Here is a 26745-nt window from a genome sequence, read left to right as displayed (position 1 = left end):
AAAGTAATGGGTACGTTTGGACCCTGCGCTCCTCGCGCCCCACAGAACCGTGAACTGACCGAACATTCAGCCTCAAGCGAAGTCCATTTCTCAATAAATAAAACCCCCTCCCTCCAATTTCCCCCAATCCCCGAACGAGCCACACAGATGGTTAGGCAGGCCCAGGAAAAGGTCCGAAAAGACAAAACGTTCCAGTATCCGGAGCAGGGTGGCCCGGTGGACCAAGCCTCCTCCGACCTGGTGACTTTTTTCAGCGGCCGAAGAACGAGGACAGCGGACGGACGAGAACCTCGACTTCGTCAGCGCACAGATACAGAGCGAAAGGAGACAAGAAACGGACAGGACAGAAAGAGCTTTTGCTTTTTCTACATTGTTTTTTGTTTTGTTTTGTTTTCCTGATAGTCCCATACAGCTGAGCGTCGGCGGTCGGGTCCGGCGGGATCTTGCTGCGGCTCCCGCTGTCTCAGGCCGCTGTGCCTGCGCTTCGAGGCCACTCTGCTGTCACCGCGCGGCCGAGGCCGGGGTTCGGGCAAGGGCGTGGGCGCCAGGGAAGTCGCCGAGCCAGACCGCGCGGCACTCGGAGGAGGCGGCGGGCGTCCTGCCTTTACTGTTCCTTCTTCTTTCCCTCTGGGCCCTTCTCCTCCGGACCCACGGCACGCGGACGGGGCGGATGGACCGGGAGGCGAGAGGGGCCCGGGCAGAGGGAGACGGGAAGGAGGCGGGCGGATGCGGACGCGCAACCTCACATGAGCTGGGGTTGCTGCATAGCTTCTTGGTGCGCCGAGGGGTACCACGACGTGTAGCTGGGGATGTAGGAGCCCGCGCTGCCGCCCGAGCCCTTCCCGGAAGAGGAGTTGGGGTTCCAGCCGGGTGGCACTGGAGGAGAGCCTGCAGACAGCGCCCGGCCGTTGGCCAGCGCGCTACCCTCCAGAGCTGCCCCGCCCTGCTTCATCAGTTTCTTGAACTTGGAGCGCTTGTTCTGGAACCAGATCTTGACCTGCAAGAACGGACAACAACGTGACTCGGTCTAGGTCCATTGTGCCTACCTTGGTCCTGGGGAGATAAGGGGGCCGTGGGACAGCGAGAGAGGATACCCCGCGGGCCCCTGCCCTGCGCGACCTGGCAGCTCCCTGCTGGAGAAGCATACACACACCCCCTTCCCCCATAAGAACCGAAGGCTGGGAGGCTCCACCGCGGGCCGCCGGTGGCCGGCAGGGGCAGCTCTCTGAGAGCCAGGGAGCGTGGTGGTGAGCGGTGCAGGGATCCAGGCCTTCGCCTGCCTTGGGACTCAGCCCGAGCCCGGCAATCTTTTGGGGAAGACGCGGAGCCTGCATAACATCGAGGCTTCAATTCCAGTATGAACATCAATAAAAGAACCGAGTGGAGAAAAGAAGTGGAGGAAATTTATTTCCAGTGTGACCCGCCTTCTCTTTGCGCCATCATTTCAGCCCTTGAGCAAGTTGCGGGCTGACTGAGGAGGCCACAGGGTTTTGTTAAACTTTTCATTTGGACTCAAATCCACCTTTCCTTAGCGTCTCCTAACTCTGCTCCAAATCCCGGCCCGGACGTTGGAAACCCGCACCAGTCGTGATCAGAACGCCCAAGGGGACCCCGGAATCTTAGAGAAACCAGGGAAGGAAGGTTCCGTTTCTCCTCCAGGGTCTGGGACTTGGGAGGTGAGAGGGCGGAGGAAAGGATTCCCCCTGCCAGCCCAAACCGGTGAGAAGGCGGAGGAGGAGGGAGACAGAGGCTCGGGCCCAGGCCAGGAGTGATTAGCCACACACTTTAAAGGCAAAGAAGGGATTAACCCCCACGTCTATTGTTCCAGTTGTTCGGGCACGTGTGACCTCAGAGTCCCCAAACAAAATGCCTAGGGAAATCCTTCTTGTGCCCTAATCAGATTGTCCAGGAACGGAGGGCAGCGACAGAGCCAGGGCACAGAGAACTGCGGAGGAAGGAGAGATGTTGCGAGAGCCGGGGTGGGACACACACACACACACACACACACACACACACACACACACACCACACACACACACACACACACACACCGACCCCTGACGCCCAGAGAGCAAGAAATGAAGCTGCGGGTGCAGGTTGGCCACGGGAAGCCTGCGTGGCGCCACAGTGGGGCAGCGCCGAGGTACCTGCGTCTGCGTGAGTCCCAAGGAGGCCGCGAGCTCCGCCCTCTCGGGCAGAGCTAGGTACTGAGTTTGCTGGAACCTGCGGTTCAAAGCCTGCAACTGCAAACTGGAATAAATCGTCCTGGGTTTGCGGATCTTTTTCCCCTTGCCATTGAAGCGCACTTCACCGCCTTCCACCACCGTGCTCTTCTCGGAGTCAGCCCCTGGAGGGACAGCAGAAGTGGGGGCCGTAGTTAAGGCGAGGGACTGCCTTTAGTGCGGGGAGCCCAGAGCAAGTGACCGCAGAGGGGTGGCAGAGGCAGGACCAGGAATGAGAACGCTCAAGAAACTCAGAAAGCCAGGGAAGGGTCCCGCCAAGTCCAAAGGGCCCGACCCCGGCCGCTGCAAGCTGTCTGGGGCAGTTCCCAGGCGCGCAGCTCCTGCCTTTGCAGGGAAAGTTTGCTATTTTTACAGGCGGTAGTTGAGGTTTAATTACCCTTAATTGCATACATTGTTTACAGCGCTACACAACAAATAATTACCGAGACTAATAAGTGCACATGTGGGTTTCTGTTTTCCACCAAGGCATTGTGTGCTCGGCTCACGGAGCCACCCAGAGGCCCAGCCAGTGCCAGGGGACGCTCTCGGATTTATCCTTTGCTGGATAGTTGCAAGTTGCGTGGATATATATTTTTTAAATTTTTTTGCTATGACAGGGATTCATTTACTGATACCCAAAACCTTTCACTGCTCCGGCGCCCTCCCCACCCCCATCCCATGTCTCTCTCCTCCACTCCTCTCCCTCCTTTCTCTCTCTCTCCTCCTCCTCCTCTCTCTTCCCCCCCTCCCTCCCTTCGCACCTCTTCCTCTCCCTGGCAGGCGCACGTACCTGGGTCCTCCAGGCGGCTCTGGGCGAGGCTGGCGCTGCCCGGGTAGGACTGCACCGAACTGATGTAGGGGCTGGACGCGTGGCTGCTGACCGAGTTGACGTAAGGGTAGCCCAGCGGTCGGGAGAAGGACGAGGCCGAGCTGTAGGCGCCGTCGGGCTGCGAATGGCCCGCCGAGTGTAAACAGTGCATGGAGTAGTGCCCGTGGGACATGGGAGAAGGAGACATTTGCTGGTTGGGTGGCCCAAACTCCATAAACACCGCCTTGCCCGACACGGGGCTGTTGAGACTCTCTGGCATGGTGGTCATGGTCATCTCTTCTCGCGGGGTCTGGGTGTGGGTCTCTCTCTCCTCTGCTTCCCTTTTGGGGGTCTCTGTGTTTCTCAGGACAGGAAGGAACCCAATTTAAGCGTAACAGGGGTTTTCACTTTCCATTCATAAGAAAATGGAGTTTGTCTCTTTGAAAAGTCTAAGCATGATGCTGCCGAGCTCCCCAAACTCGCTTCAAAGCTTTGACTCAGCCAAGGTCATAAATATTCATGAGCTGGCGGAGCTGATTGGTCCGCTGTCTTGCATAATCACCGGGGATTGGTCCGAGGCGCTCCGGCTCCGCTGGACTAGAGCGGGCGAGACGGCCCGGCCTCGGGAGAGACGCATCCACACCTCTCGGCCGGGGCTCCTCTGCAACAGAGCAAGCAGCGTGGGGCGCACAATGGGCTGCGGCGTCCGCGCCGGAACCTCCGCGGCCCGCGGCTCATCAGCCTCCCGCCTCCCCGGCGCGCCTTACTTCCCAGAAATCAACCAGTGGTTCGGCGCCGCCGCCCACCCCCTCCTACTGTCCCCACCCTCCGCCCACCCCCAACACCGGGGACCACGGCAGTTTTTCCTAGCAATCGCCAGCCGGTCCGGTGCAGAGCTAGGGCGGCTCTGCAGCCCGGCCGCGGCCTCCCGTACGCGGAGTCGCGCAATGGGGGCGCCGGAGGCGGTCAACAGAGCGCTGTCCTCCCGAGAGTCTCGTGCCTAGCTCAGCACTCTCCCGGCGGCGCCTCCCTGTCCTGGGTCCGCTCTGCCACATCCCTGGGGGCGGGTTTGGGGCCCTCCGGCCGCACTCACTCACTCGGCCGCCGCGCCGCCGCCGCTCCCTAGGGCCCGCTCGCATTGCTCCAGGCCAAGCTGGCCACTCCAGCTCGAGGCTGCACCGGTCTGATTAAAACAGTGCGCGCGGAGAGCCAGGAACCCGCGCTTCTCCTCCCAGGAAAGGCGACCGCACCGCCCCCTCCCCCCAACACCCACCTCCTGTTTCCCTCCCAACCTTCCTCCTCCTCCCCCCCCCCATTCCCTCTGCGCCGAGCGCCCCGGCTCACTCGCCCCTAGGGCGCGGCACGGAGTGGAGCCTGGGAGCTGGCGGGCTCAGTTCTGCTTGAGCCGCGGACGCCAGGTGGTCATTTTCCGGCCTCCTGGGGTCTGGCGAGAGTACCCGGGGTGTAGGAGTCCTGGAGGATACCAAAACCCGCAGCAAAACCAGGCCAGTGGTAGGCTCGCTTGTCTGTGTGTGAACACGTCTCTCATTGTCACCCAGGATACTCCTCATCTCCAGGGGTCAAAGCGGGCGCCACTGGGCCTGGGGTAGAGCTGGTGGAGGCAAAAGCTGCCGCGGCGCCTTCTATCTGCTGGGGCGCTAGGTACAGAAAAGTGCACAAAAGCCCCCGCCGCCACCGCCACACAGCCACCCCCATGAGGCGTGGCGCGCACCACGCAGGCTGCCAAGGGGCTGTTGGTTCCCTATCCCGCCAGCCCCACGGTGAATCCCAAATTACTTTGTTAGGTAATTAGAAAGTGTTGATAATTATTTCTTTCATAATTTAGCGGTGTGACGGGAACAGGGAAATGATCTTGTGAAAGTTCACACGTGCAGATGTATTAGTTACTGATTCATTTGATTAAATGGTAGTCTCAAGTGCTCGGATCCGCAGCTGAAGGCGCCCCATTAGCATAACACTGATGTTTAATTTTCATATGCATAATTAGCCATATATTTAACACTAATAGCAACATGCAGCCTTTCAGCCTTAAACAGCCCAGGGTTTGATCTGGCCTGAGCTGAACCTTCGCCGAGGCACCTTCCCCTTTCTAGAGTGCGTAGTGATCACAGGACAAACCTCTGTAATCAAGCACATTTTGGCAGAGGGAACACCAATAAAAATGAACATTCAAAACAAATTACATCGGTGCTGTCGTTACAGATATTAGTGGAAGGGGCTTCTCTCTTTTAACTTCTGTAGCAGCAGCTGCTGCCCGGGGGAATTCCTCTCCTTTGGTTTAAGGGTAAAATATTGGGGGGCAGAGATATTTCAGGCAGTGTGGTTGGAGCAAAAAATAAAAGCCAAGCAAAACGAAACAACCAATCCTCCAAACCAATAACGGGTTTGCCAACGTTTTAAAAGATTTTTCCTTCTTTCTTTCTTTTTCTTTTTTCTTTTTTCTTCCCCCCCTCCCCACTTAATCGCCGAAGCACACGGTGAGGCTTTGTAGCAACAACCAGCTAATGACTCCGCCACCAGACAACTCCCGGAGCCGTTCCACTCCTCTTGTTTTCCGTGTTGCACTTGTGGTTTTAACTGCTCTTTCCTAGCGCCTGTTTTGGGGTGCGGAGTGCGGTGCGCCCTGCACCGCAGCTGATGCCGCCCGGGCCCCTGGTCTCCCGCGCGCCTCATGGGCCCTGCCCACGTAAGTGATCGCCGCGGCTGGCGCGGGGCAGGATTGGGATGGAGGGAAGCAAGGCTGGCGATTCCGGCTGGTCAGGGCAAGGCGTGAGGAAACCCGACGGCTGGGCTGCCCTGGGCCAGTTTATTCCAGAGAACTGCAGGGTGGGGGAAAGGGAGAGAGGCGGCCACAGGTCGCGACGGTCTACAGGGCTCTTTGCCGTTCACTTCTGGTGGGGGGGAATCCAAGTCTTCCGCAGCGCAGGGGACAGGGCTGGCTCCAGGGAACAAAAGCCCCGCACGGGAAATGGTTTCAGAGCCTGGGTTATTTTAAAAATGAATTGTATCTGGGCGAGGGAGTGCCTACACTCCGGAATTATTTCTTAGCCCCAGAGAAGCAGGTTCGGGGAGGGGTGGCTGAGCCGGGGCCCTCGGGTGCTGAGACGCCCGGCCTTGACTAGCTTCTCCATGTGTGATCTTATCTCTATTCTAAGAGCCCAGGGTGGATCCCTCCCAACCCTCACCGCTAAGGCGACACCTGTTCTGAAACACCGGCTTGCTTAGATCTTCGCCTGTCCCAACTCAGAGAGGCAACAAAACTCTCTCAATTATCCTGAGAGCCCCGGATTCCGAGTAGGACCTGTAGGAGACACCACAGGACCGGGCACCTTGTGGTGTTAGCAGTAGTCACGCGTGGCTGGAATCCCTGCAACCCAGGGTGAGGTTTGGGGCCAATTGAGTTGGCGGGATTGGGGGTGGGGACGTGGACAAGATATTTTAAAATCTGCTTCCAAATTTCAACTTCAAAGCATGTTAAACGGAGTTCATTCTAATTCAAGTTTGTTTCCTACGGAGCTGCTGACGATTGGCTGGTGCTAGTATATATACGTATATACGTATCATATTTAAACTTGAGGTTAGTCACTTTAATAAGTGGGATTATAAACCTGTCCCATAAATACCTCCACCTCGGGAAAATTACTGCACAAGCAGCGTGCTGTCCCAGTGGCTGGTAAAATTCTGTGGTCCTAATGAAATTATTCTTGGGGAATCTCCGGGTAAACGGATCCGTAGATAAGATACTGGCTAATCGCTGCAATCCGACTAATCTAGGAGAGAAGTGAAGTCATTCTCTGGCAAAACTCTCCCAAGGCTATCTGGGCCTTGTTCCTCTCTAGAAAATTCGGATTGTTCTGGGGCAGCAGCCTCAGTCTCTAGGCCTTTTCTTGGCCAACTCCCCGGCACCCTAAAGTTTTCCTGTGGGTCTTGTAAATCTTCAACCCGTCCCTCATCTTTTCCAGCTCTCAGGTCCACTAGAATCGGAATCCCCTCTGTCCAAATTCTACATCCCTGGACGCAGAGAAAGGGAGCTGGAAGGGTTGGCGGATGCCCATGAGAACCGAGTTCAGGGAAAAGCTTGAACTAGCCACTTTTCCAAGCACGCTCGTGGGCCTCAGTTTCCTATAACTTTTCCCACACTCTGAATGTCACATAGACGAGCTGGCTCTCCAGTCCTATCACATAGGCCACCTGTCATGGCAATGACAGGTGTCCACATCTCCTTGGTGGTCTGGAGCTGAGCCCAATCTGTGTTTAGTGGATGGCAGCTTTGTAAAACCCGCTTCAGTAGAAACAAGAGTTAGCACAAGCACTGACGGGTGGGACACCCTGAAACCATGACGGGGTGAAACTACTTTCTACATGGCTTGTTAGAAGCCCAGCCCTTGCCACCTCTGAGCCCAGGTGTGAAGAGGTCCTGAGGAGCGAGCGCTAAGAAAGGCAGGGTACTGAGGGCGGTAATGAGCCTTGGGGGATGCAGAATGTGGACTCTTGGATTTCCTGCTTCTGAAGCAGGTGGAGCTGCTGGCAGGCTGAATCAGGGTTAAACTCGCCAGCTTCAATCCCGACTAACTAGGCCCTTGCCGTCAAAAGTTCCCGTGACTCCTCTTGCAGGGATGCTCTGGGTCTCCAGCGCATTAGCGCGGGTCTGAAGAGGGCCAGTATTGGAAGAGATCAATTTAGGTAGGAGACCCGCCAGACACCGCCCACATCTGGGCGGGTGGGACCGATGCTCCAATTCCTAGGGCGACAAACGGTCTAGCTTGCCTTCGTGTGTCGGAGGGAGGGTCTCTCAAATTTAACCTTTGGGATGGGCGCGCGGTGCGGGTTGAAGGCCAGGGAAGAGGAGCCGCACGGGACCAGGAAAGTCAAGTTTGGGGAGTGATAACCCCTGCAGAAGGGCCAGGCCCAGGGTCCAGTGGCAAGGAAATATTTGTAGCTAACTCCTCCACTGGCGGGCTAATCTTTTCATCGCGAAGCAGCTATGAAGGGGAAAGAACCGGAAGGGCTGGGGGCAGCTGGCCCCGCGAGCTCCCTCAGGGCTGGCCAGTGGCGGGGGGGGGGGGGGGGGGGCGGTCCAAAAGTGGGGAAGAAAGAGACTTAAAAAAAATTCCTAACAGCTAGGCTCGGGCTCTTCTTTCTGCGCGCGCGTGTTAAAAGTTCAGAGACTCAAAAATTAACCACCTACCCTCTTACCCTAGTAACCTTCAGAGACGAAAGAGCACAAGACACAGCGGTTTTAGGAGGTGAAAGCTTTTTATTCGGGCAGTCAAGACAAGGGAAAGAGAAAGCTATGCATTTCTAGGAATCCCTCGTCTTCCAAATGAGGGCGTCCCCGCTCCCTTCCAGATGCGTTTCCCGCGTTGGGAAGCAGAGCCCGGCGCCAGGACCCGTCTTTCCGAAGCCGCACGGCCACATCGGGGCCTCGGATCTGAGCTCTCAACGGCCACCAATCCCCACCGCGTTTTCCCAAGGCGCTACTAGGTGCTAGGTAGGTTACTGTGAGACCTGCCGTTAGCCTGTTTCTTCTCAAAGTTCTCCAGCTGGATTTCAGCAACTTCAGAAAAAAGGCGCCGGGTCTCTGCGACCTTTGGGTGGATCCTCAGGCCTCGTGGGGCAGTTTGGTCAGGATCTGCGCGCCCCCCGACGTGATGAGAACTGTGTGCTCGAACTGGGCCGACCTGAAACACACAAGGCAGCGATCAGCAAGCGCTCAAGCGCCTGCGGGGCGGGGAGTAGCAGCTCGCCCTCGTCGTCGGACGAACCTTCCCTTTCTATACAATTTAAAACAAACCGGGCAGAAAGCAAACACCTTTGATTGTCCAAGGAGACCACAGTCCATGCATCCTCCAGCACTTTAAATTCAGGGGATCCCTCGGTTATAATTGGCTCTGTAAGAGGGAACATATTTACTGCAGTGATCTAATCAGATTCTTGTTAAACATTGTTTCGGCTGATTATCAAAAAAGAGAATAAAAAGGTTCTCCCCCCTCGCTCCAAGTGCTTCCCCCCACGGGCTCATGTTGTCATCTCGCAAGCGCTGATAATTGATGTTGCTTACATAGTATGCTACAAACCAAACAGTAGGAAGAGGAAACGCTATGGCATTCAAAAATGTTATGAAGTTGCCTAGTTCGTAATTCTTTTTAGAGGAAAAAAGGGCATTTTAATCAAGCCTTAATTAGGACCCTGTGGATAATAACCACCCAAACACCAGTCCCTCTCATGAATACCAGTCAGTTTTTAAAAATATTTGAATTTTTAAAACATGCTCAAAATGTTCATTAATCAGCAAATAACAATTTTCTTATTTCACTCTAATTGCTTCTCCATTAAGCCCCACAGTCAGAAATATGATGCCTTCAGGGTCTTAGGTGATTGGAATTTGGTGGTGACACCACTCACATGATCAGCCAGGAATGGGTTACCAGAGAGTATGTCACTAGCCGACAGGGAGCAAGGGACATAAATGCCTCTAGTTACTGGGTGTTAATGAAAAACAAAAACACCCCACAAAACAACACAAAAAACCCAAACACCACATTACACTGGTAACAGAATTAAAAGGTTGGACGGCTGCCGTCTCCTAAATGTGTTGGTAAGTATCTGATTTAGGAAGATGGGGCTCGAGGATATTATTTAATCAGATTTACTATGCATCTGAATTATTTAATTATGCTGATTGGCTTTATTAGCCCTTCAACTGGACTGCCTGGCCTAGGCCAGCGCCGCTGCTTCCGCGAGGGATCCACTGCTCTCTGAAGAGGAGCTCAGCACTGACCTACGGTGAATGCCATGCCCTCCTCCATGCGTAGATCGCTGTCATTCGCTGTAAAACAGAAACAGAAAACAATGGGTGTGGGGAGCAGGAATGGGAAATGGAGAGGACAGAGAGAAATGGAATTAGAGGGGTTAGGCTACTCAAAAAACATGGTTATCTTATTTATTTTTTCTTTTAGGAAGAAAGGGTGGAGGTTTCTAGAATCCTGGGCGGTAGCTACCACCCATGGGTTAATAAGCACAGGGCTCCTAGGCCTCAGTCTTTGCATTTTCTGAGCTTGGGGTCAGGGTCCCTAGGAAGGGTGCACCAAGGCTAAGCAAAATCAGCCTGGGTGCTTGAGACACCTGTTGGGCACCCCCTCTCCACTGTCCCCTGGCCACTTGCTCTGAGGTCTCCTGGCTGCACTGGGTCCTGGACCTTGCCCTCCACACCTCCAACCCAAAGAGTAAGACATCTTGGGAACTGAGTCAAAGGGAAGGCAGGTTGGTAGAAGGCAAGAACAGGGGTGACTTGAAATATTTCCAGGTGTTGGCGCTGGGTAGGCACATGCCTGAGAGGCCCTTTCTGCACTCCAGCCTGGGCCTCTTATGAGCTGCCTCTGGTGGAGCTCTTTGGCCCAAAGGGAGTTCTGACTTGCTGAGTCTCTAGGGATCTTCCAGGGGATGGATTCCAGCCAGTAGTTCCTCCAGGGGCTGCTCCCACCGCAAGCACACAGGTCAAGGCTCTAGGGCCAACTTTCCTTTGGTCCCTGTCCAGGTATGCACCCCCCTTGGGGGCACTCCATAGAACTGCTTCCTACCCTAACCCAAATACCCCACCCTTTCTGGCCCACCCTTGCTTTCTCACTGTAGGGTACACATCCAGGCAGGGAAAAACAGGAGATTCTGGGGAAAGAACACAGGGTGGGTATAATCTAGAAATCACTAAGAGTACACGCTGCTAAATACATCAGCTGTCAACGCTGTGTAGGATGTAATGAAGTTTAACCACAACAGTCAGCGGTTTGAGAAGGGGGCAGAAAAAGAAAAACAGAAAACAGTCATATGTGTATGCTGCTGGGACATTGATGCTGTGGTGTTTTGTTTTCAGTAACTTTTTCTAGACAAATATCCCTCGTGCCTTCCAGCCATCACCCTTCAGGAGACAAAACGCAAAACAAACCTTATTTTGGGACTGAAACGGCTGGGCTCTAATTCAATAACATAGTAATGTGCTGGTTACGATTAGGTAGGACCCCCCCATTCCCACCCACACACTCATAGGAAAGGATGACATTGTGGATTAAAAATTGCAGCAAGGGATTCAGGAGCAAAACTGCTTTATCCTGATTACATTCGATAAGCAGCTCCCAAACTAACTTTCTTACCATGATGCCAAATTTCTGGATGTCCATGAAAGTAAGATCCTATCCCATGTCCCACAAAATGTGGACAGACTTGCAAACCATTCTGATGAGTTATCTGGCTTTAAAAGTAACCAAACAAAATACTTAATTAAATTGGATCATTTTAAGTGCATACACAGATAAGACAAAGTCACTTCAAAATATTCTCTGAAAAAGAAAAAACTAAGTTATATTTAGGATAGTAACAACTTGTTTTCATTATTCTGGAAAATTTTTAAATTTTTGTCATAGCTTGTAACAACTCCCTCTGGATAAATGAAGAAAAAAAGGTATGTATCTAACACAGTAATTTGCTTCATTTACTTTATTATTATTATTATTATTTTCTTTTTGCAGTATGCGGGCCTCTCACCGCTGTGGCCTCTCCTGCTGTGGAGCACAGGCTCCGGACGCACAGGCTCAGTGGCCATGGCTCACGGGCCCAGCCACTCCACGGCATGTGGGATCCTCCCGGACCGGGACATGAACCCGTGTCCCCTGCATCGGCAGGCAGACTCTCAACCACTGCGCCACCAGGGAGCCCTGCTTCATTTACTTTAGTACAGCATTCAAACAAGGCCACTTTTAGATGATGAGTGTGCAAGCACACATATATAGCTCAATATAACCAAGATACATGTACAGGTAATGCAGGTCATAAAAATCTGCCTGATTTGTATGGAGTTTCACAAAAAGGCTGTGCAAATTACCACTGATTTGGGAACCAGACAAAAAAATTACAATCTGAAATGTGACTTCCTACTTCTATAATTCAGAACATTAAACATTTTACAAACAGACACACTCACACAAAAGGTCACATCTACTTCGTCAGTATTCTTGAAACACTCCAAAACTTTGTGATTATTTGGGATTTCTACTAAAGACTTACACCATTAACAAAATTCATAAAAAATGCTTTTTAATCGCTACGATGCTTAAGTGAAGCTAGTATTGTGATTCTTAATTCTTAATGCTTCATTAGTTACTTCTACATGCAAATCTTTTGGGTTCCGTCTATCCCATATAAGTGAAATCTTACAATCCAACCCTAAAATCTTCACCTACAAGGTTAAGAAGTCGTTTTTGCCATCAGGTGAACATGTTCATTTCTGGGAGCACCAGAAAGACAAGAACATACATATCATGAACAATCTATATTTTCATGTGAATGAAGGGCAAAGTGCCTTAACCCTAACCATAATAATGGACTGGGATTTACAGGCCCACTGTTCAAATTCTTAACAAAACCAAAGTTCTTAGATCCCAAACTAGAGGTTCCAACAGCCCTTTGGTTTAGTTTAACATGAACTCAAAGGCGTTTAGCCAGCATCTATATGAGCATTCCTGTCAATATACTTTTCTGTATACATTTTTAACCTTCATCTCCGGACCTGTAAAATGTCTTCACTTAGGCCAGGATGTCACTATAAATAGCAGGTGGGCAGCCTCTCATTCAGATTTAATTTCCATGTAACAGTGCAGAAATAGGTGAGCTATGCATGTGTAGAGAGGAATGGTAACTGAATGCTTTTATCTCTTAAGTTGTTCTTTATGGTTATACTTATTTCTGTGTGTCTTTGCACTTTGGACAGGAGGTATTACAACTTTTCCAAGATGTTCCTATTTGTACCACACAATTTCTGAATAGAAACTCAGGATGGAGAGTGGATAGAGGGTGGAAGAGAGATTATTTAGTAAGATAAACTGATCCAGTATTTTTTTTTTTACAAGAATGGGTTCTATCTAAACCTGTAAATTATGTTATCTATGTCCCAACAAACCTCAATAATTCTAAGAAGATTCATTATAAACTGTTCTATTTTCTTTTCTTAAAAAAACCAAACTAGTTTTTTGTTGTTGTTTTTGTTTTAAGGCTCTAACTGATTGGCAGGCATCACAGCTACGTCATAAATGTGTGTTACAATGGCAATCTTCATTTTAATTTCCGATGAGAGGAGAGGAAGAAAGCCCACTCTGAAAAAACACCTGGGGTCCCTCCCCCCTCCCCCATGCCTCTCATTCCTCTTCATAAAAGAAGCTGTGCAATTACTAGGTGGCTAAAGATATCTGAGTGCATTCTACAACAATTTACTGCCTGGATCCTGCTGGAACTTCTGGTATTAGGAGGATAATAGAATGTATGTGCCATGGATGCAAAGGTCAGAGGATTTCACAGCTGTGTGGGAAGAGGAAAAGAACAGGACAAATTTCCCTCAGTTCCTTGGTTGAGCACCCATCTCAGTGCTTGATTCTCACGAACTAAGTAAACACGCCTGTCTGCTTTTTAGGGTATTCTCCTTTTGGATTGGTAGTTCGCTTTTTAACGCATACTTCCTGGGACTGAATGGAAGAAAATCTCATTAATATTTCTAATTACTGTTGAAAAGCGTACCCCTTCTACTATTCTACTATATACTGTTCTTCTATTTTGGAATATAAGGGAAGCACAAGATTATGTACCTGATTCTAGGGTTTAAATCTAACTTTGTGGAGGTAATCCAAGCAAGTTGTAGTAGCAAATTCCACTCTAACATGGAATCAAGTGGCTAGGATCCCTAGCTGTGGCATGGGAAAGTGGAGTACACGTGCTTCTCGTGACTGGTGTGTTGGGGGAAATGGAAGCTGTTGGGTGGGCAGGGGTGCCCAAGAAGCACACAACTGCTCCCCAACGCCAGCCATCGAGGGTCATGACCCATTTCTGAGCATGAGGGTCTTCCTGCCTTGGACATTTCACAGATGAAATCTGCCTTCTTTTTGTTAAAATCTACCAAAAGAACGCTCCTGGTATTAGCTCTTCTGTTCTGATTTTCTCTAATTAAAAAATTTCTAAGACAGCCACTCACCTGAGCCTGAGTACATCTATGATTTGAAGCCCTTCAGATGGAATATTTGGGGAGGAGAGGCAGGGAGAGGAGGAAGGAGATGTATAAAAGTAGTTTATGAACTTGCCTGAAAATTATACTGTATTATTACAGTTCATGTTTCAGGTACGGTTTAGAGTTGAAAGAAAAATCTCTCTAAAGGAATTTCATCTTGTGATCATTCTCTTAATTTAATTCCCTTTCATGAGATAGTTTTCCTCAATTGAAGTTTTGTCTAGATAAATTAAAATCCTTGATAAACTTAAACTACATTTTATGACTAAAAATACATTCCCCAAGAGGGCAGAGGAGTATTATATTTAAGTACGTACTCTTCTAAAGAAATAAAAATGCACATGAAAATTGTTTTATTACCATTTTCTCATGAACCCTATAAACAGCACTGATTTCCAAATGGTCACATCTCTAATTAAAGGATCTCAAATGGCACCTGACTTTCTAAGTTATGGAATTTTACTTTACTCTTTCCAGATTTTTATTTTAAGCAGTAGTTTTGAATGCAGGAATGCACAAATTCAAGGATTCCCTTTAATGACAAGGAATGTTTAAGTACAATTAGTAATATTTTTGAAAGCCAACAACTGTTTTCTAAAAGAGTGGTACATTTTTTTGTTTCAAACTGGATCACAAATTACTGTATTTTTCTTACAATAGTGCTGAACTTTTATTTGAGGTTTTCTGTTTCTGAAAAGCAGACATGATGGATGGAAATAAAAGATAATTTATTGCAATGCTTACTTTCATGTGCAGAGAGAAGCAGTGTAATTGTAATTTACAGTAGCTGTCAAGAAAAATCCATCACAGATGACATTAAAATGACTTATTTTGCCTGAGCCACTTATTGTTTAAATGTGCATAATCTAATAGAAAGAGATTTTTAAAAATCTGCTTTATATTCTTCTAAATTAATATCAAAACATATACTTATGAATTAAACATTAAAAACCATTCATTGATACTTTCATCATGACATTTACAAGTATAAGTTTAAATTATTTTTGATTGAGCTGTCACATATTTGTGATGCATGAATCTACACATTCACAGTATCTTCACATGTACAGCTCATATCATCTAGAGGTAATTACAAAAATACAAATTTAGAAATATTTTAAAGCAAATTCAAGTCCAGTGAGTATAGTAACACTGTAACCTAAAGATCACTAGCTGTCCCTCACGAAGCAGAAGGGCACACAGAGAACTCTTTTCATTAAAGTCTTTTAGCCAATACTTCTTCAGAGATACCATCCTATCCTTTAGGTTTCAGAAAATTTCAAAATTTCCTATAAAGATCACCAGGTTTTTGGTGACATACTACTACTGAAAGATGCTTGAATGTGCTTTTCATGGTGTATCAGTAGAGGGAGGCTATGCAAAAGATGGTGAGTATCTTAAAATAAACGAGGCTGAGTTGAAAGATGTTTGTCAACTTTCGGTCTGTAATGATTCCGAGTATTTTTGGCTTAAAGGTGGAGACTGTTTGTTTATTTACTCCCTTGAGATTTTGCCTGAATGAGAAAAGGCGAAATAATAGATGTCCAGAAACATTGCCTTAACACATCAGAACAAACATTTGTTAGAAGTGGGGCCAGTTTCCTCCTCAGTGGCAGACGTAGACCATCTAAATAATGAAATGCATTAGGGTAAAGGAAAAAGTTCATTGTCTGTTATTTTTCACATAGTTTCGTAAGTGCAGTCGTCGGGACTGATCTGGTTTTCAAAGGAGCTTGTACATGCAAATTCATCCTCTGCGAAAACTGACCTTTGTATCCAGATAGCTAAAATCCAATGTCACTTTCAATTTTACTCTTCTTCTTCTTCTTTTTTTTATGTAGCTAGAATTAATGTAGTGAATATGTAATGAAATGCATTATCCTGCACGGAGATTTATCAGATTTTCCGACTGAATGCTATGCTTTGCTAGTACTAGCTGGAGTTCACCTGCATGTTGGTGTGGCGTGTGGCTCTTTTTTGTAAAGAGTTAAGTCGTACACAAAAAAAGGGAACAAAGGTCAGCACCCAGCCGCCACTTGAATGTGAGATTTTTCTTTTTATTCCCCTTGATGTATACTAGGCTCTGTGTTATTAGTCTTAATGATGGAAAATTGTAGTGTTGATACAAATCTTTTTTTCAAAGTAGTAGGCGGGAGCTCCATTTGTTAGTAAGTTTTTTTGTGACTAAAAGCCACGGACAGTACATTTATGTAGCAGTAAAAGGCCTAGATGCTCTTTCCATAGCAGAGCTAATTATTCCTACTGTGACCTTACTGATCTAGCCTGTTCCTAGTACATCTCATCTGCACGCCTGTTCCTCTGTGTAGATGGTGTCAGAGAATATGAAAAACCCTATAATGAAACCATTTTCATGATGGAGAAAGGCTACTGGAGTTGCACTTGCTACAAAGAGGCTCAATTATATGAGTAATTGTGATAATTTTCTACATTCATAGCCTTCAATGGGGAAAAAAGAATGAGAGCCACAAAGGAAAATTACTTTAACAAGAAAGTACAGAGAGTAAAAATGGAAGAAGAGACAAAAAAGGGGAAAAAATAACCAGAAAAAAAGTTTAAAAAATAGATCTGGAGGGAGGAATAGCGAGACAGGGAGAACAACAGAAATGCTCAAAAGCCCATGTGCAGCTGTGTTGCACAATTAAATTGAATTTTTTTTTCTGCAGTTGATGAATGTGACTACTGCAAATGTGCCTCTGTAGTTAGCTATCATTTGTTGTTCCGTGACAGGAAAAGGATAATTACCTCTCAGAGAGAATCAAAGGCTGACATGCCCTTTAGACACAGCCATGAATGCAGAGCTCGATAGAATGCTTGAATAAGAATCTAGTGTTCTCTGCCCCCTTCTACTGAAGAATAAATTTTGTTAAAATGCAAGAGCACCACCAGTAAATTTGTTGAACCCTAGGTGTTCAAAAATATGAGGTACATCTATCGACTCATCCCATTTGCAAAAATAAAACTGCATTTTGAATTCATTTCTATTATATTCATGGACAGTAAGATAGTGAGATATGCATTAAATTTCTTTTCTCAGTAGGGGTCTGATTCAACATTTCCTATGAAAGAACAGAGAGACACTATCCTTTTTTCCCAGGCTAGTTAGCCTATAATTTAAAACTGTCAAAAACACAATTTTGTTCAAAGTCTTCAATAAAAGCTTCTCGCATATAACCCAAAGAGATTTTACTAAAGTTTGATTCAGACACTGAATCACTGTTACAATATTTTTAAAGCCATAAATGCATTTAACTTATATTTTACTGCCTTTTTTCTTAAAGTGTTTGAAGGCTTACAAAGAAAAAAGGCAGCATCTTTTCAAGGTGACTAAGCCTTCCATCCTTCAGACAAATGGGAAGTATTCAATGGTTCATATTAATGAGAACAGTACTTTAAAAGGTACTGATGTGATCATCTTTAACAAAATATGTTACTGTTAAATGAAAACACATATTCTGTATGTCTACTTCAAAACAGTTATGGGGAAGAAAAAGAGATCTAAAGTAGGTAACGGATTACAAAGAAAAGTCTTGAATTCGGAAAATACACACACTCTCAAAAAGCAAGCATAGAAGCCTGTGTGGAAAGTAAACAATGGTTTATAGGAAAAATGAACCAGACCAAAAAAAAAAAAGATCACCTTTTCAGGCTGTTTGTTAATCCACCAATTTGAAAGGTAAGGCTTGCTTGAGCTAATAATGCTTTTTATCTTTCTATCACAGGAATATGTTTCACTTCATGCCTTTATAAAATCTAGCTTCTCTCCTGTCTCACTGTCCAAGAGTTGGGATACTTACCCCTTCTTAGTTACTCCTTCCACGTTTGGTGTGATTTTGAATATAGGAACACTACAGACCAACATGTCAAGCTAAAAGTAAAGCGGTCACATAAATATTGCTTGCCGGTTCTATAAGTTTCTTTGCTGACCTGATATAATTCACTTAAAAAAAAATTTTTTTTTTTTAAACTCAGGGAACAACACAGCAGCCTGGCAGTTCACATACTGATATCAGGCTGAAATGATCGTTCTGAATAGTAAAACATGTCATCAACTTTATACCAAGCCACCAATAACCTTTGTACCATTTGCCAACCCTCCCTTTACTTGTCAGTGTAAGGCTTACCTGATTGTGTTTCCAATTACAGAGAAGGGAGCCCCCACTCTGCAAGCAGCAATTGCTTCGTCTCTACACCTCCTGGCAACCTCCACTAACTTTTTACCACATTCATCCACATTGCCCACCAAAAATGTTTCAGAGGTGTCTCCATGGTAGCCATTGTAGTAAACCTAAACACAGGCAGAAATTTAAAAATATGTCCTTGTTTAAAAATCTACTCTCCTAAAGTCTACATTGCATTCATTTATGTATTTAGTAGATTCATGTGTTTCACCCTTCCAGAATTACTGTCAAGTTTACCTACAAAAAAAGAAGAAATAGCCTTACAGAAATTACGAAGAGGAAGACACGCAATGATATTGCAAGATTTTAAAATAAATTTGTGACTAGTATGGCTATTTCAGCATTAGGATTAGCAATGTTCTTTAACATTTTGAGTCCTCATTTTATTTCTGAGACAAAATTATATATGCAGAAATAGTGACCAAAGACACTGACCCACAATTACTACAATAGGTTTAGAGAATCCAGAAGTATTTAACACAGTGAAAAGTTTCTTCAGTGTCATAAAGATACTTACCTTTTATTTACCAGTCCCACACTTGGAAGTGATAGATAATGGCAAAAAGAAATAAGATAGACATGTTGGTGTTATAACAGACAGAAGGAGAATTCAGTTCCAAGAACTGAAGTGGCTCAATATCGGAATGAAAAATGTTATAGAAGAATCCTGTCTGGAAGTGGAATCTTAATCAAATGTTCCAGATAGCAGAATGTTAACAGAAAACACTATACATGGATTTTTAAAGAATCAGAATGTAACAAAACAGGCTTAAGAATAAAATTACAGAAAATAGCATTTTATCTGTCTTCAATGACTCAGAAGGCCCTGTAGGATCTTGAAAGACACCAGATTCATTATAAAAATCAATAATTACCAAACACTGTAATAACTATAGAAGTCAGAGGAGACTGGTTGAATATTGATCCTTTGATATAGCATGGAATTTGCTATTTTGCATAAACTTGTCCTATGTAATTATTGTTCACATTTCTCTTTCTCATGAAATAGAATGCAAAACTGTAATAAAAAAGAGATTTATCTGAGCTTTCTGCTTTAATACCAAATTAATATGTATACTCTTCTGCTTAAAAAATATACTCTTGTATCCTCTGTGAGGGAGGCAGGAGAAGTCTTTATTTTATCCTCACTTTAAAAGTCAGGAAACTGAGGCACAGACAAGTAACTTGTCTAAGGTTAGTGGCAGAATACAGAGGTAGAACCAGGTTAATATGATGGATTATTGGCTTCTAATCAAGTGTTTTCGCTACTACATCAAATTACCTTAATTACCTTGCAATAAAACAATGTTTTATATATTTATTCCCATTTGTAATCCAAGAGAGTACAAGTTTTGATTTGATACACAAGTATATAACATTTACTAATAAAGAGTAATTATTAAAACAAAATTGTAACTCTGAATGTTTGTATAGTTGCTATTTAAGTAAAAATGTATTTTAAAAAATGTTTATTTGCCTTTTCATATTACTTTTTGCTAGCCTGTAAAATGACTACTTGAAAGAGTCAATATATATGAAATAATACTTTTCAAAGTCTGTGGCAGTTATCTATAATTACTGTTTTTACCCACAAACTATTCTTGTTTTATACTTCATTTATTTAACAAATATTTATTGAGCAACTAATATGGGTATCACATTATCTTTTTTTAAACATTCAACTTTCAAGGGGGAAAGAAGTTATCTTCTTGTGATATATACTAATGTAAACAATTACAAAATGCAATGAGTATTTTCTGATAAAAGTATAGGATCTAATAATGGAGTCTTTCACTTAATAAAATATTTCATAAGAAATATAATTTAAGATACTGACCTGTATGTTTTCTTGGTCCCTTCACATTTCTAGACACTTGAAAATATTTCACTTTGACCATTTTAATGTTAAAAATGGAATTGTTTATTGAAAGTCTTCAGGAAACTTAGAAAAGGCATGGACTATTCTCTTTGGACACATTGGAAACAGGAAGGAAGAGTATGCTGATTTCATTCAAAGAAGCAATATTTTATTAGGGGGTGATTAGGTGAGATAATAAATGAAGAGCCCCCAAATCAGGTACAATCCAAAAGAAAAGTGCATCATGAAAAATACTTCATTTCAGGTACACTTCATAAAATACTTCCTTCTACATATTCTGAGTTGGAAAGATAGCAACAATATATGTAGAACAAATGTTCAAGTATTCTAAGTAGGACAAAATGATACAGGAAAGAGCATCAGCAATAAAAGAATATTTGGCTATATCCTAAGACACACTGATATGAAGAAAAAAAGCTGAATTAATTTAAACAACTAAATATTGGACTGAACTAAACTACTGGATGCCAATCTCCACCGCATTCCCACTCCCACCTAAGGTTCATGGTCTGGAGATGAAATCACTATTATTAAGAATATTTCCTCATTAATAGAAACTGTACTCCTTGAATGCTATCTCAACTAGTTCTCATCAGATGTTTAATTTATATTTATTTATTTAAAATGTATTTATTAATCATCAGATGTATAGAATTTATTTACCATCTCCATAATCCAAAGGTACTATTACAAATTTTTTTAGTAAAACGAACTGCCAAAGCACAAATAACCCAAGTCTGAGAATAGTGGAAGGCTAGGGAAATTAGAAAAGGTTAGAGCTTGTACAGTTTGAAGTTCCTGTGTTGAATTACTTGGGGCTGTTATTTAAAAGGAAGGCTGTTAACCATTTGGTGAAAACTGAAGTTCAGAGAGAAAAGCACTCTGCTTGTACGCTTTGAGTTCAAGGCTCTCTATACCAGAAATGGAATACAACGTTACCTTCAGGGATTTTAATAAATCTACGGAACACTGCTAGCAAAAGAGTTGCTGTCCAAATAGACTGACACACACAGGCCAATGTAGCGCCTAATGACAGAGTAAGATAATGACAGGCCCCACTCAAAATCAGCAGGAAGAGGAAGATCAATCTTGGCAGAGTGAAGGAAAAATGCTGGCTTTCTTCGCGTTAGCTCATCTCATACATATCTAGCTTCAGCAGCTGCCCAGTGCTGTGGGCTCTGCATTAACTACACAGTGGATCAATAACAATTACACCTTCTCAAAAACATGACACATAGCAGGATTGGGTTGACATTTCACTTAGGCCAACATTGATCTCAGTGCATCTGATTCCAGCCCTAAATTCAAGTCAGGCCTGGGTTTACTTGGAATAAACACAGAGTTAAAGACAAAAAAGGAAACCAGCTGCTTGTGTCTGGGTCTAGAAGTAAACAGCACTTCCATCGGTGCAGTTCACATTTTCAATCCACTCTTCTTCTTGTTGCTACCGGCAATTCTGAAGTTGATCAAAGACTATTTTTTTATATGATTTACTCACCGTGACATCAATGTTGATAATATCTCCATCCTGAAGAGGTCGACTGAAACATAAACAGGAAAAAAAATGGTGACAGACAGATCCCAATAAAAGGAATATAAAAATAAATATCTAATGACCACTATCGCAAGCCTAATGAGTTGCGGTGATAATTCTGAGTGGAGAAGGAATGAATGGAATAACTATATTTAATCTTTAATTTATGTTAGTCACATCAATTTTTACTAGAAATACCTAAATGAGCATGTATTGCCACTGGTAAAAAATCTACTTATTCTCAACAAATTTACTTAATAGTTACCTTAATTTTACAAAGAGCCAAAGCAATAGTGGATGGTTAAAAATCTAAGATGGTAAAAGAAATACTTAACGCACAGCCACTTTTTTTGTATTACATATTGCTTTAACAAACATTAAATGGTGGTATTATGTCCATTTAGAAGCAAAATACTTCAAAATTGTTGCTCTACCATAATCAGCTTCAAAAGTTTGCAGGTAGGTTTCAATTAAACTATAGTGTCTTTCAACATATGTTATAGATCTTAGTTTCATGTTTTAGTTTCCAAAGGAACAATATGTTATTAAGCAATGAATACCTGTCAGGAATACCATGACAAAGCACGTTGTTTACAGAGGTACAAACAGATTTTGGAAAACCTCCATAGCCTAGAGGTGAGGGATAGGCATCATGACTGATGATTTCCTGATGAACAAGAGCATCTATCTCTTCAGTTGTCATGTCAACCTAGAATATTAAATAAAGAAATTGTGGAGCGACAGTTGAAGATACTTCCTGTATTTATTGACTATGCCTATAGCTACAGCACTTCCAGATGAGGCTGTATAAATTTACTGTGATAAACTTGTGGTACAACATTTTAATTAATTATGATTAACCTTAAAATCCTATTGTGCCTTTCTGACAACTGTTTGGGTATATGATGGTGTTATGGACTATTAGGAAATGGACATTTTAAAATCTAAGATCCTTTCAATCACTTGTGAGTCATTAAATGACATGACTCCGTTTTAGCCTGAAGGTTTAAAAAATATGTTCTGAGGCAATTCCTTCCTCTTCTTCAATGGTTAGTGCCCTGGGCTAACCAAAGCATATAAATTCTCAAAAGGATCTTCAATTTAGATGACAAAGCTTGAAAAGTAGGTCAAACCACACCTTTTTATCTCAGCGAAACATTACATGGGTTTCGCCATAATGGCATGGAGGTTACGGATCATCATTTAAAAAACTAAGTCTGATACATTTTGTAGAGATTCAGGTTCACTAATCTTGATTTCTTTCATGCCTAAACAAATCAATGTGTTTTAAAAAAATATTTTTCCCTTACTAGAAGGTATCCAATTGCTCCCAAACTAGAAGAAAACTGAAATCAAGTTTTGTGGGCACAGGAGGACTATCTCCACAAATTCATAAATCATGAGCAAATTCTAAAACAAAATCTTTTATTAAAAAGTATTTCTTCAAGAGTTTTCTTTATGTTATTTTATATTCACATTATGGTTAGCTGTGTTGCTATCACAAGTCTATTACACAAATGATACACTAAGTGTTTCATCTTTGAGTCTCACTTCCTAAATTCTGCCCACCTTTTGGAAACTACAGTATTTTCTTTTATGATCCTTACATAGCAGGATTCAGATTCAGTTTCAGATTATTCCAAAAGACCTAAATCTTGTAGTAAGATAGTTGTACACAATTACATTGCTGAATTACCTATAGCTTAGTGTATGTGGTCTGTCTTTCTTTGCAGAGCCAATGTAAGAAAATAAGAGACAAAGGATGAGGCAAAGCAACTCTTCAGGCACACGGAAATAATGTGGGGAATAAAAGCAGAAACTACAGGCAGGAGTAAGAGGGGAAAAGTCAAAGCCATCTGCCATGGATCAACTTGGATAGGCCGATTGTGCTCCAAGTATCTCCAGAATTCTGCTACTTAACATCAAATTTGTATTTTCAATTATCTCTTGAATAAACACAGAAATAATACGATCCCTTTCCCCTATCCCAAGGCTTTACTTAATTTTAACAAATGAGATGTGTACAAAAGAAGAGTTAAAGGGAAAGGGAAAAAAGGGGAGCAGGGTTTGTTGCCCCTTATGTAAGTCTTCCGAGGCTTGGTGAGACGCCACCTTTAAACTCTTCCCGGCCAGGAGGAGGACATGGCGGGCCAGCTGACAAGCCTGACGAAGCCCTTGAATCTGATCTTCATTCTTAACTTCTATGCTGTCTCCCCAGTCGGGTACAATGCCTGTCGTCACATAGTCTGGCTTCTTTATGTGCTTGAGGAAAAAGGATTGAAAACGAAGATCAGAACCCAGTGCATGACAATGGGATCATTTTTTCGGACACAGCCTCCTGCTTCATGGAGCTCTGCCCTTCCTGCCGGAGCACCGACCTCTGAAGCCAGCACAACAGACCCTCCAGGCTGCCCCCAGTTCCTTCCCCTGCCCTTTTGAACTTAACATGGCCTGTTAGTGCTGCCTCTGGATGGTCTGTTAACCTTTCTGTGCTTTGAGTCACACTGGACTGAAGGAGACTTCTGGTCAAAACAAACAGGAGTTTTCTTCCTTCTCCAACCCCGTTAGAAGCCTATTGCCATTGATAACAAATAGCACCAAGCTTCCCAATTGCCAAATGGTTAATTAAGAGCACTTTCATCTCCTCGACACAAAGATAAATTTATGCAAAGGATAGCTCACAACACCCTCTCCCAATGAATATATGTAAAAGGCTGACTGTCAAGTTCACGGACGCCTATTACATATGCACTTCTCTTACACTTTGCAACTGTACCCAAACTAAGAAGGAACTAGAGGACAAAATGAAACAGCTCTCTTTCCTTTTCCTTTCTTTTTTTTTCAAGTACATAAAAAATACTTTGAACACTTCCATCATTTGTCAAAAACAAACAAACTCCCCCCTCCTCTAAAACTCAAAATGTTCAACTCTGATCACCCTTGGAGAACATTCTCCACCACGAACTTAAATCCGTGGGCAGTATTCAGAAAATAAATACTACCTTACACACAGAGCTCCTTTCAGTCCCAAGGTTTTGCACAGCTCTTTACAAACTATTTATGGCAACTGCTACATAAGTTTTGTTGAGCAGTACCCAGTAAGGCTACACAGCAGTTGGGGACAGGAAGCTGAGAGAGATAACGCTATTCAATGGACATCACAGCATCTCTGGAAGGTCTGAGGTTAGGGCTCTGCACTTTGGGAACTGCATCATGCAGGATTTAAGGACCTTCACTTGTTCTTGTGTTCAGATGGGCCTTTCTGACACAAGTAACACCATTGCTTGGGCTGCAGCAGCTGAGCTCGGGGTGAGCATCTTCTCTGCTACAGCTTTACCACCAGCACCCACAAAGCACACCCGGTCTCCCACAGCCCCGCCTCCTCTCTCTTTGCAATCTGGCCAGGTTACAACCACAGGCAGAAGGGCTGTTGGCTTGTCACTGAAATTCTAAAACAATACATTCACCTCTCTGGAGACTTCTTTTTTCTTTTCTACTAAAGAAATACCAGAAACATACTCTGGCTCTGGTGGCCTGTCTTGTCAGCCCTTGTCACAAAAATGGGCCACTCACCTTCAGGGAGTATGATATACTTAATGTGGGTTTACTGCAAAAAAAAAAAAAACACAACAAAAAAACAGAAAAAGAGGGAAAGCAGGTGACTTTTGTGACAAATCTATTATTTCTTTCACCTATTCTCGTTCTTCCTAAACGATCCCCACACCTCCTTTACATTGCATTTTAGAAAAATGGACAGATTGTCTATAATCTTATCTTCATGGTAGAAATTTAATATGGAAATTTTAATGATAGAAACTTGAATTCTAAGTGAATTAAGCAGTTATAAGCTCAGTGCTTTATTTTAAAAAATGAATATTATAGAACTGCAGGATGTTAAAACTTCCCAGACCACAGTTTTAAATCACAGACCAAGTTAAAAAATTATAATTCAAACACCTCAGAAATCAAAGGTGCAAAAACACTTGATTGCTTCTGCAGTTAACCTTTATCTTGGCCGGAAAAAGCAGCAAAAAAATAATAGGCAATACAGTACCTTAGGGACTGGATGAGCTGAAGAAACTGCAGCCGGCAAAACTATACTGTGTGAAATCTCTCTTTGTCTTCGGAAAAAGAAATTTCTTCTTTGTTGACTGCTTGACTGCTTGTGTAAGTAGATATGATTGAGTGATGAAGAGAAAATCCTGTGACAACCTAGAAGCAGAAATAGACATATCTTAAGTAAAAAAAAAAACTACTTAGTGCTACATTTTAAGATGTTGCATTGTTGTCTATTAGATCATTATTATAATCCTTTATTGGCTCAAAAAAGAAAAAGCTCCAAATAGAAAGGAAAGCAGTGGTATTCTGAGTTCTAGTACAATAGTAGCAAAGCATATTTATTAGCTAATAGTATGTTTACATAAATGTTTGACAATGGAAAACTCTATTCTAGTGGGTTAAAGACATATAGAAACATCTGCTAAACACCAGGTCTATAAAAAGAGCAATTTCTGCTGTGGTACCTTAAAAGCAGCCATGTCCAGGATGACCCTAGATTCAGGGCACTGTTTGGGTGGCTTTATGTTCTTTAAAGCCATTTTCCTTTCACGACTCCTGGACAAATTACCAGCTGCACTTTTTGCCCTCGATAGGATTACTACTCTGTGTTAAGTTCATGTGCAGCGAGGCATTATACTGAAATTCATTGTAATGAATGCTCGAGTCAGATAAAGACTAAATAGCAAAACTGTAGGGTGTAACCCTGAAAGAAAACGAATGTAGGGTCCTAAAGTACCCACAACAGGAATTTAGAAATATCTATCAAAATTTTAAATGCACACATCCTTTGACTCAGCAATTCATCTCCTAGGACTCTACTGTATGCAATGATGGATGTTTGAAGATGAACTGTAGCACTGTTTGTGGTAGAAAAAAATGGGAAATAATCCAAGTGTCCAATCGTAGGGGACTGGTTAAATATATTATGGTAAATCTATACAACAGAAAACTATAGAGGTTTAAAGAGAATAAGCTAAAT

General features: G+C 44.0%; 2 protein-coding genes across 4 annotated transcripts in view; both read right to left on the bottom strand.

Moving 5' to 3' along the window:
• Positions 1 to 720: 720 nt before the first annotated feature.
• Positions 721 to 3340, bottom strand: DLX1 (distal-less homeobox 1; the record flags this gene model as incomplete). Of its 2 annotated transcripts, XM_079924217.1 has the most annotated exons (3): positions 721 to 997; positions 2148 to 2347; positions 3013 to 3340. In XM_079924217.1, 3 exons carry the CDS (start codon positions 3323 to 3325, stop codon positions 743 to 745), a joined length of 768 nt encoding a protein of 255 aa, XP_079780343.1. The 2 variants fall into 2 exon arrangements, with proteins under 2 accessions (XP_079780343.1, XP_079780344.1); XM_079924218.1 differs by lacking the exon at positions 2148 to 2347 and having other exon boundaries at positions 921 to 997; positions 3013 to 3325.
• A 4958-nt stretch (positions 3341 to 8298) lies between these two features.
• Positions 8299 to 26745, bottom strand: part of METAP1D (methionyl aminopeptidase type 1D, mitochondrial) — a 78603-nt gene continuing 60156 nt past the window's right edge. Inside the window, exons 2-10 of one of the 2 annotated variants that reach the window (XM_079924297.1) lie at positions 25762 to 25919; positions 23820 to 23969; positions 22268 to 22416; positions 21672 to 21714; positions 18238 to 18401; positions 11199 to 11296; positions 9833 to 9880; positions 8864 to 8942; positions 8299 to 8732 (exon numbers count right to left, since the gene is read on the bottom strand). In XM_079924297.1, the coding sequence (XP_079780423.1) occupies positions 8654 to 8732; positions 8864 to 8942; positions 9833 to 9880; positions 11199 to 11296; positions 18238 to 18401; positions 21672 to 21714; positions 22268 to 22416; positions 23820 to 23969; positions 25762 to 25919 (968 nt within the window). In that variant the 3' untranslated portion in view covers positions 8299 to 8653. Of the gene's footprint in view, positions 8733 to 8863; positions 8943 to 9832; positions 9881 to 11198; positions 11297 to 15469; positions 15937 to 18237; positions 18402 to 21671; positions 21715 to 22267; positions 22417 to 23819; positions 23970 to 25761; positions 25920 to 26745 lie in introns of those variants that run through there. The other variant, XM_079924298.1, reaches the window with a different exon arrangement.

The sequence above is a fragment of the Stenella coeruleoalba genome (genome assembly GCF_951394435.1).
Source record: "Stenella coeruleoalba genome assembly, chromosome: 6".
Lineage (NCBI taxonomy): Eukaryota > Metazoa > Chordata > Mammalia > Artiodactyla > Delphinidae > Stenella > Stenella coeruleoalba.
The sequence above is the reverse complement of the archived record's forward strand: the minus strand, read 5'-3'. Positions and strand labels throughout refer to the sequence as shown.